Genomic DNA, 10,767 nt, shown 5'->3' on the forward strand with positions numbered 1-10,767 from the left:
TGTCTTCTTAGAGTTTGCATTTTACTGGCACGAATCAGATCTAAACAGGTGATTATTGAATTACGATGGTGACAAGTGCTTTGGGAAGGTTTCCGCCGATCTTCACCCTAGCTGCTATTCCTGCTCAGTAGATGTTCCTGATAACCACTAGCCTGTGGACCTCCCTAGTCCCAGCTAAGAAGGTTCTACAGTCATCTGGAACCTTAGGAGTCTTGTGAGTCGTTGTTGCCACAGAGGAACAGTTTTCCTGTGACAAGTGCCCAAGGCAAAAGCCCCTGTCGCAGAGGTTGTTCTCCCTTTGGTAAGGAAGGGGAGATGTGTGCTTCTGTTCTCAGAACCGGAAGTCTTCAAGGGAGGGAGAGCCATGACCTGTCTAATATGTTGGGGCTGTGCCTCTGAGGAAGCAATTCAGGAGCAAGTCCATCATCACCTCTTCAACCCTCATGATTGTAAGTGTACTCCCTCCCTGGTTTTTCCAGAAATGTCCTGTTTCTCTCAGGATAAAACATCTCTCACGCCATTAAGCATAAAAATACCCAACCTGGACCTTTCCAGCCAGCCTGTATCTTTACAGACAGAAAGGGCAAAGGCTTGCCCGAGATCACACGACCTGTCAGTCACAGGGCCCTGCCCGAGCCCAGGCCTCTGACTCCCAGACTGGGGCTCTTTCTCTAAATCATGGTCCCTGGAGAATCTGGAAGCGTCAATTTTCATGTGGGGAGACATTGGGGTAAAGATTTTCTCTTCCTTTTTCTCTATTTCTAAGTTGATATTGTCAGAACCCACCATAACTTTCTATTTGTTCTTTAGTTTCTTAAGTGTGGTGGGTGACTTGTTCCTGTTAGGGAGTGGAGACTAGTAAAATTTCTTTCTAAACGCCACATGGAACAGGACCCTTCACTGAAAGAAAAGAAAAGTGTTCTAGAGGACAGCCCCCATTACCCAGGCAGGAAAGCAAAACTGTTGCCACCTCAACTGAAAGGAGTTAACCCTCAGCTGACCAGATTCAACCTACCTAGGCCAATCACCAGGTTTTGCTCGTACTCAAATTGATGAAAACTAGTTTCCTGCATTGTTGTAAGAGCTCAGAGAAACCAATTTTAGATTAAATGCCACTGAGTTAAGCTGAGTTGGGGTTTGAGAGGCAGAGACAGAATTCAGAACATCAAGTCCACGTGTACCTGCCTCCTCCCTCCTCTGCCCCACTTCCATTCAACATCTGGAGAGACAGATGCTAAGTCAGAAGGCCAGAAATAAAGTGCCTTCTCAAGGTCAATCAACAAGTTCACGGCAGAGGTGGGGCTTGAATCAGTGTCCTGGCTCCAACCCAGTGCTCAGAAGATTCTTATGAGTGAAGATGATTCCGTGCCTGCCATTCAAAGCCCACCTTCTTGCAGCCTTATTTCTCTGTAGTCAAGGGCAACTCCATGCTGTTGCCTTGTTCTTCGGCCAAAGTCAGCCCAAATGTTCTAGCCTCCAAGGGCCTTCATTGCACTTGGCTGGCCCAGGGGCCTCTTTTGTGGGCTCTCCCAGTTCCTGCCGCTTTCCTCTGTCATCACTATGATCACACTGGGTTTGCCCCTGTCTATTTATGCGTCTAGGGCTCCACCAGACTGAGAGCACTCGCAGGCCTGTCCTGGGGCCTGATCGTTGCTATTTAACCAGGCACCCCACTCTTCCCAGGGGCTCAGTGCTCCAAAGACAGGAGCCCAGAATGCAGCTTTCCCACTGGCCTGGTTTTGCTGCTGAATTATAAAACTGGAAGGAAAGGGTCATTGTCAATTAACTAGTTTTATTTATTTATTTATTTATTTATTTATTTATTTATTTATTTATTTATTTTTTGTCTTTTAAATAACCTTTATTCAAAACTTGAACAGGTCTAAGGACTTAGAAATGTAACCACAACTTGTTATTGATAAGTTGAGTATCGGGCACAATTTTAATAGAACACTTACAGTTCATTTTGATCAATATGTCATCTATTATTTTTGTAAACAATACTAAAATACATACTCCTTTTTTATTAGTTTCAGGTGCACAAAACAATGTAATAGGCATTTATCATTTGTATCCCCCACACTGTGTCAACCCCCCTCACCCCATGGCAATTAATTAGTTTTAGCCTAACCCCTCTCTTATACAGGTGGGGGACACAAATGGGGGCTCAGAAATGGGCTGTGATTTGCCCAAGGTCACACAGTACGTGGGCCACAGAACCAGATCTACACTATCAGCAGGCCTGGAGCATCATGTAGAGCCCAGGATAACTCAGCAATGAGCCCAGGCTGCCCCACCTACTTGGAGCCACGGGACAGACCAATCAGCTGAGGTTGATGTCTCATCCCCAAGGCACCAAAGCACTTCCCTTCACTTAACTTTTATTTTGGCAGCGTAGCCGAGGCACCCGACAAAGCATGTGCTTCGGGTGCCATCCAGATAGGAGCACTGAAACATGCTTCTGAAAGAATTTAGTGTTTGACACTTTTAAAAAGCATCGATGTAGCATCCTAGTAAAAATCAGAAATTCTCTGGACTTCTTTACGTTGATTTTCTGGTTTAGATTAACTGACTTTATTTTGAATACGTATTACAGGGATGTGTGTAATGCTTAAGGATACTACCGGTATTGTTAGGAGACAGTTTCCTTGGTCAGGATTACCTACCAGCCAGTTACAGTGCTGGTGGGGGACAGAGACGGACAGAAAGAACAAGTACCTGAATGTCCAACCTGAGGCCACACGTCACGTTATCATCTCCTCTCGTCATCCAACCTACCAGGGAGTGGTTATGCCCCTTCGACAAATCAGAAAATGAAGGTCAGAGAAGGACAAGCCCGTGTTCAAGCCCATGGCTGGTGAGGGATGAGAGCAGAGGTTGTTTTGGATTCAGCTGGCTGCAAAGGACTGAGCCCCACCTGGCAACCAACTGCTCCTGGACCAGCTCTGCCACTCACTTACTGTGGCTTTGGGCCCCTGAACCTCAGTTTTCCCATCTGTAAACTGAGGGCTTTGAAAGACATGATCTCCATCAGCTCAATGAACATTTTTGAGTGTCCCCTCTGTGTCTGGCCCAGTGAGGGGTCAGAGATGGATGTCATATGGCCCAACCCTTTTAGGAGAGAGAGCGAGGGCTCTCCCATTTATCAAGCCCCTATTACATGCTTGATTTCTTACAGTCATCGTGTCATTACACTTCACTACAACTCCCAAATCCATGCCATTCTCTCACGATATTTCCACTATGTTGTTTGTTTGCATAGAAAAGGAGCAAGACATGTATGAATTATAGACTTTGGGTTCATTAGCTTTGGAGTTAGAAAGACCTGGGTTTCCATTCTGGTTCCATCCATCACGCTCCACTTTCCCTTTCTGGACTGCAATTCCCTCATCTGTGACTCATAACATTGACAGAGATCTCATTCAATGTTCCCCTTTTCTGTCCTGGTGTAGGCCTCGCCTCCTGGTGAGAAAGTCTCTCATCAGATCATCAGCCTCCTGCTTGTGACTGCACATCCCTTCCTGTCCTGCAAGTTGTCTGACCCGGGGGTCATGCAGACTGTGTGTGCACACTGGGACCCTGACACTCACACATCCGGTGTGTGATCCCAGGCTCCTCACCGCGACTCTCCATGCCCCTGGCCTCCCTGAGCTGCCTGCCCACCCCAGCCTTTGCCTACTTCCAGGCACGCCCTCCCTGCCTAGCTCACCTGCCGAGCCCATCCACCTTGGTGTCGTCTCTGGAGTCAACACACTTGGTTGGCTCTGGGGGAAGAGCCAGGTAGGGACTGAGACGGCCCATTAAACCCTGGAGCCTGGGCCTGCGAGGACCTCTCCCTCCAGTTGGTGCCCCCACGGGGCCTCACGCCCACCAGCTGGGAACAGCTTCCTGGGGTGGAGCTGGGGATTTGGCCCTGGGCTTTGCAGATAATGAAAGCAGCATCATTAACAACCCTCACAGGTCCCAGAACTTTATCACCAATGGGGCACTTGGATTCCTGCTTTCCCATCTGGTCTCACGACAACCAGGGAAGACAAGCAGAGTCAGGATGGTTGTATTTGACATTTGAGGAAACCAAGCTTTAATGAAGTGAAGTGACTTTTCTAAGGTCACATGAGTTGGGGTGGCAGAGCTGGGATTTAGACCCAATGCTCCAATCCCAGTTCAGCGGTTCCGCAGCACATTATCTAATGGCTGAGACCTGAGTTCTTTCAGTTACGTGACTTGGACAAATCCCAGGACCTCACGGAGTCTCCTTTTCTTCTCTGTAAAAACGGGACACCAATACTCCTTATCTCATGGGCTACTGGAAGGTTAGGTGCTCGGCCCAGTGTCTCCCACAGAGTAAACATTCAATGAGTGACAGCTATTATTTTAATAAACCCAGATGGTAATACCCTCGACATGATTGGGATATGCTACTGCTGTTATGCAATGAGGAACTTGCGAAGGTTCCGTGGAACGATTGTGAGCTGGAGGTCTGTGCCCCAACCCCAGGCAGGGCCAAAGCCACATCAGAGACCATCCCTGCCCCACTCCGATGCTCTCCTTCAGCTCCAGAGCTCTCTATTTCTGACTTTGCGTAAGATTTTAAACAATTTAAAACATTTCACAAGTAATGAATAGATCTTATTATAAAATACTTAAATCAATACAGAGCTTTAGTGAGTAAAGAGTAAAAGTTTTCTTCACCCCAGCCTTTTCCCATATTTCACTTTCCCTCCCCAGAGGTAATCACTGTTACCGATTTGGCGTGTTATTTCCAGACCTTTGCTAAACGTGCGCGTGACTCTGTGTCTGTGTGTGTGTGTGTGTGTGTGTGTGTGTGTGTGTTCTTTTAACATAAATTGAATCATTTTGTACTCATTGCATCACTTGTATTCTAACGTAATAAGTCTTGGACTCTTTCTATGTCTGATCCACTTCATTCTTTTAATCTGGTATCTGGTATTTCATCGTATGGATATGACAGAGATTGTCTATAATTTCCCTGCTGATGGACATTTAAGTTTCATCCTATTATTGTTATTATGAATAATATTATAACTAACACTTTTAAACATGCTTTTTAGGGTACATGTGCCCAGATATTTCTCTGAGATAGACAGATCCTTAGAAGCAGAAGTTGTGGGCCCAGCAGTAAGCACATTTTTGACTGGAATAGAGTGTGCACGTGCAGGGAGCGACGCAGCTTCGGGCCTCGAGGCTTTGAGAACACGGACCCACGGCAATGGCTGAGCTGACTGTGCTACACGAGTGCCCGCTGCTGCGCCAGGACCAGAGGATAACCGTGTGTGCGCGATTCGGTCCAGCCCGCAGAGAAGACTTCCATCATAGATCTCTACTGACTGTGGACTTACAAACGGCAGGATGCAAGATGACTAGGCCGTTGGTGACACAGGACAAAACTTCATGGAAACTAAAAAATGGTACCCCCTCCTGATCTAATAAACATGATGGAGTCGAGGACGGTTTTGAAGGTTTCTTTCAAGGAGCTACAACAGGTGGAGGCAACAGGAATAGAGGCTAAAATTCACTAAAAATGCCTTGTTTCATAATTTTGACTTAAAATGATCATAACTGTGACTTTATGAAGATTCTCATTACTATTTGCTGAAATATTCACTGTCTGCTAACTCCTTTGCTTAAAGTTCCATTTAAGCTCTGCATCTTTATCACAATTTTCTAAGGAAGATTTTCTTCCCTTCAATATGTGCCACAAGAAGGTCACTGCCTGCTCCATTCCCTTTTCTGAGCATGGTTTTCCTGTCTGCCTGTTTTCGGCTGTGGTGGTTGTGGTGGGAGCGGCTATCCCTGACCCCTTTTTGACCCACGTGAAACTTGAAGGGGACTGAGTGTTAAAGTCCTTTGGTTTCATTGAGTGTAAACTCCATTTTTGGATGCTAAAAAGCAGTCTCTCCTGACAGGTAGCAATAGGATGCCACACCACATCCTGTCAGCACTAGAATGAAATCTCTCCTCCCATGGAAGCCGCTCAGGGTTTCTGTTCAATGAGTCCAGATCCAAACAAACAGTACCAGGAGCCATAGGTCAAAATATTTATGGCAGCCATGTTTACCTTGAATTAAATATCACCCTCTGTGCTCCCGCCTGGCCCTGTGCTTCTCTCAGAAACAGCACTCAAAACACTGTCTATTTCTGCCCAGGTCTGTCTCCCTCACAAGACTGTGAACAAATTGAAGGCAGCGACTACCCCGATTTATCTCCGTGTCTCTAGCTTCTACTGCATGGTCTAGCCCCTCCCAAACACTCAGTAAAGCCTTCTCAAATGAATGACCAAATGGGGAAAATTCATTTTGGCAGCTTGATGCTTACTGCGAATGTGAAAACCACCGCAATCCACTGTACCCGTGGGAAGACCTGGACTGAGCACTGAGAACTGCTGTTGCCGACTGTGCCCAATGGAACGATGCCTTGTAAGAGTTTATTAGGGAATATTACATTCACATGAAGTGAAACCGTATAAAGCCTAGATACACAGTTTAATCGTAAAGGAAACCCCATGTCACATCATTCAGGGGAGAACGAAACATGACAACACTTCGTAAAGCCTTCCGTGGCCCTCCCTGATTACAACCCTCTCCCTCTCCTACAGAAATCACCATGATTCTGGCTTTTATACGACATATGCCTTCTGTTTTCTTCATAGTTTATGACAGCTGTGTGCGTTGATAAAAAATATAGTTTAGCGTTGCCTGTCTTGAACCTTTCTGTCGCTTGAATCATGCTGTATATATTCATTTAAGTCTTGGTTTTGTGCTCAGCACGATGTGAGATTTCTCCATGTTGTGGCGTGTACTTGTAATTCCTTCATATTTCATGGGCGCGTACTGTTAACCTTTTACAAACATGTCACAAATTCGAGGAACGCTGCGGTTCTAGATGGTAGAGTATGTGTATCTTCAACAGTATAAAATAGTGATAAGTGTTTTCCAAAATATTTGCCCCAGTGAACATCCCCCGTCAATGTATAAGAGTTCTGACGACCCACATCCTTGCCAACCCCAGATTAGAATGTCAGAATTTGACATTCTAGCCGGTGGGATTGGCTTCTAGTGGTATCTATTGTTCTTGTAAGTTGTGCCTCTTTTACTAAACAGGTTGAGCACTTTTTCCTCTATTTATTAGACATTCATTTATTCTCTTTTGTGAACTATTTTCCTCATTTTTCTAATGGCTTGACTCTCTTTTCTAATTTTTTGAAGTGATTCTTTATATAGTCTGGCTATGAATCCTGAGTCCTTTAATTGGTTATATGCATTGAAATATTACTTCTTTTGTTCTGTAGCTTGGTTTTCCACTCTTTTTATTGGTGTCTTTTGATGAATGGAGATTCTACATTTTAAAGCAGGCAAACTTTTTTTAAAATTAAATTTTATTGGGGTGACAATGGTTAGTAAAGTTACATAGGTTCAGATGTACAATTCTGTAATACATCATCTACATATCACATTGTGTGTTCACTACCCAGAGTCAGTGCTCCTTCCATCCCCACATATTTGATCCCTGTTACCCTAAAACAGGCAAATTTATACTTTCTTTCTCCAGGTTTAGATCTTTTAAAAAATCTTCTTTAAGAAATATTTCCTGCCATTATGGAAGGCAGTGTGGAGGTTCCTCAAAAAATTACGAATAGAATTACCATATGACCCAGCAATCTCTCTCCTGGGTATCTACCAAAAAAATATGAAAACATTTATACATAAAGACACGTGTGCTCCAATGTTCATTGCAGCTTTGTTTACGGTGGCCAAGACATGGAAACAACCAAAATGTCCTTCGATAGATGAACGAATAAAGAAGTTGTGGTATATATACACAATGGAATACTATTCGGTGGTAAGAAAAGATGATATAGGAACATTTGTGGCAACATGGATGGATCTTGAGAGTATAATGCTAAGCGAAATAAGTCAGACAGAAAAAGGAGAGAACCATATGATTTCACTGATATATGGTATATAAACCAAAAACAACAAAAGAACAAGACAAACAAATGAGAAACAAAAACTCATAGACACAGACAATAGTTTAGTGGTTACCAGAGGGTAAGGGGGGTGGGAGGTGGGAGATGAGGGTAAGGGGGATCAAATATATGGTGATGGAAGGAGAACTTACTCTGGGGTGGTGAACACACAATGGGATTTATAGATGATGTAATACAGAATTGTACACCTGAAATCTATGTAATTTCACTAACAATTGTCACCCCAATAAATTTTTAAAAAAACATAAAAAAAGAATAAACAGATAATGTTAAACTGCTATATCTAATAAAGAAACTGATTTTGTACTTAAAAATTTTTTCCCTAAAAGAAAATTTTAGGCACAGATGGTTTCACCAGAAAATTCTACCAAACGTTAAAGGAAGAAATAACAATGTTCTATAAAATGTTTGCCAGAATATAGAAAAGGAGGGAAAACTTCCCAACTCAATTTATAAGAGCAGCCAGCATTATCCTAATACCAAACCACACAAAAAATTTACAAGAAAACTACCGAACTATGTCCCTCATGAATGTTGATGCAGAAATCCTAAACAAAATATTCATAAATCAAATCCAGCAATATTTAAGGAGGATAATACATCACAACCAAGGGGAGTTCATCCCAGGAATACAAAATTTGTTCAATGTTAAAAAAATCAATCTATTAAAAACTCATCATATTATCAGAGGAAAAGAAAAATGTACTTAAATATAAACCTGACAAAATATGTGCAAGATCTGTTGGCTAAAAACTACAAAACACTGATGAATAAAATCAAAGCAATTTTAAATAAATGGAGAGACATACCCTGTTGATGGAGTGGAGGACTCGATATTGTTAAAATGCCAATTGTCCCAAATTTGATCTGTAGATCACAATCCTAATTACACCCCAGTAAGCTGGTTCGAAAATTATTATGAGCAACTAGAATAGCCAAAACAATTCTAAAAGAGAGTAACAAAGTTGGAGGATTCACACAACCCAATTTCAACACTAATTATAAAGTTATAGCAATCAAGACAAGTGGTATTATCAAAAAGATAGACATATATAAACAGTAGGACATAATACAGAGCCCAGAAATAGACACAAATATAGTCCACTGATATTTGATGAAAGTGTAAAGGCAAACTAATAGGTAAAGAATAGACTTTATAGCAAGTAGTGCTGGAACAACTGGATGTGTATATGCAAAAAAATTAACAAATGAATCTCAACCTAAACCTCATACCTTATGCAAAAATTAACTCAAAATTGGAACAAGGACGTTAATGGCACTTCAGTGTAGTTTTGATTTTTAGTCTTCTTGTACAGTAGACTGAATATCTTTTCGTTGTAAAAAAGACCATTACGTTTTTCTGTCTCTTTACATAGTTTGTCTATTTTTATATTGGAATGTTCGACTTATTTTTCTAAATTTTTAGGAACTCTATATATTATGACCATTTGCCCTTTCCCTGTGATATGAGTCTTGTGGTTTGTTTGTTTTCTGACTTTGCTTATAAAAGATTTTTGCCATAAAGATATTTTTTTAGAGAGGGTTTCTTGAATTAGTAAGTAGTGGAATATTTCGTGCAATTTAAGACTTCCTATAAAGGTCAACCTATTCCATTGCACCAGGGGAAAAGCTCTGGACCAAAGTATGGGAATCACTGTTGGAACAGTCCACTCAATTTTGTTTTGTCACTCTGTATTCATTAATTTATTCATTCAACAATATTTATTGAGTTCCTAACCCATGCTGGGCACTGTTATTTGGTGTCCTGAGAGCGGAATTAGCTGCATCTAAAGGCCAAGGGCTCCTATCCCAGATGAGCTCCTGAGACATGCGATTTTGGTAATGGCTGCTTTGACATCCTTGTTTCTCAGAGTGTAAATGAGAGGGTTGAGGATTGGTGTGAGAATAGCATACGCTACATTACCCATGATGTGGAAGTCAGGGGGCAGTTCAGCTCTATAGGCCACGTAGGCTATGGCAATGGATGAGTAGTAGGTGCCAACCACCAGGAGGTGGGAGCTGCAGGTGGAGAAGGCTTTTGAGCGGCCTTCTCGGGAGTTGATGCGAAGCACCGAGGCCAGGATGCGGGCATAGGAGAGAAGCACCAGGAGAAGGGGCAGGAAGGACACCACCATGGCGATGCAGAAGCCCATGAGGGTCTGGGGCGTGGGGTCAGAGCAGGAGGCCTTAACAAGAACCAGATGGTCACAGAAGCAATGGTAGATGTGATTAATGTTGTTATATGCCATCTGGGAGGTCTGCACCGCTGGTGGGATGGGCAGGAGGAAGGCAGCCAGCCAGGCACCGGCTGCCAGTGCAGCGTTGGTCTGTGGGGTCATGTGGACAGGGTAGTGCAGGGGGCGGCAGATAGCCACATAGCGGTCATAGGCCATGACCACCAGGATGAAGGCTTCAGAGCATGTGAAGGTTTGGAAGAGGTACATCTGCAGGAAGCAGGCAGGGAAACTGAGGAAGTGGTCCCCAAGCAGGAATAGGGACAGCATCTTGGGGACAGTGGTCGTGGTAAAGAGGATGTCCAGAGCAGAGAGGTTGGTGAGAAAGAAGTACATGGGCTTGTGGAGGCTGGGCTCTGCCACCACAGCCACCAGGATGAGGGTGTTGCCCATAAGGATGAGAAGATAGAAGAGGAGGAAAATAAAAAACACAAGGAGAAAGAGGGACTCTGGCAGAGAGGGGATGCCCACCAGATAGAAGACCGGTGAGCCATCTACTGATCCATTACAGGTTGTGGCCTCCAT

At 43.5% G+C, this 10,767-nt stretch overlaps 1 protein-coding gene across 1 annotated transcript; it reads right to left on the reverse strand.

The window, feature by feature from the left end:
- Nucleotides 1-9,795: 9,795 nt before the first annotated feature.
- Nucleotides 9,796-10,767, reverse strand: LOC117031219 (olfactory receptor 2AT4-like). Its single transcript, XM_033121646.1, has one exon. The coding sequence runs from the start codon at nucleotides 10,765-10,767 to the stop codon at nucleotides 9,796-9,798; it is 972 nt and encodes a 323-aa protein (XP_032977537.1).

Source organism: Rhinolophus ferrumequinum, chromosome 11 (assembly GCF_004115265.2).
Source record: "Rhinolophus ferrumequinum isolate MPI-CBG mRhiFer1 chromosome 11, mRhiFer1_v1.p, whole genome shotgun sequence".
Lineage (NCBI taxonomy): Eukaryota > Metazoa > Chordata > Mammalia > Chiroptera > Rhinolophidae > Rhinolophus > Rhinolophus ferrumequinum.

Bases quoted from the DNA above. Each gene is read 5' to 3' on its own strand.
- LOC117031219 (XM_033121646.1), bottom strand. From the start codon at position 10,767: ATGGAGGCCACAACCTGTAATGGATCAGTAGATGGCTCACCGGTCTTC.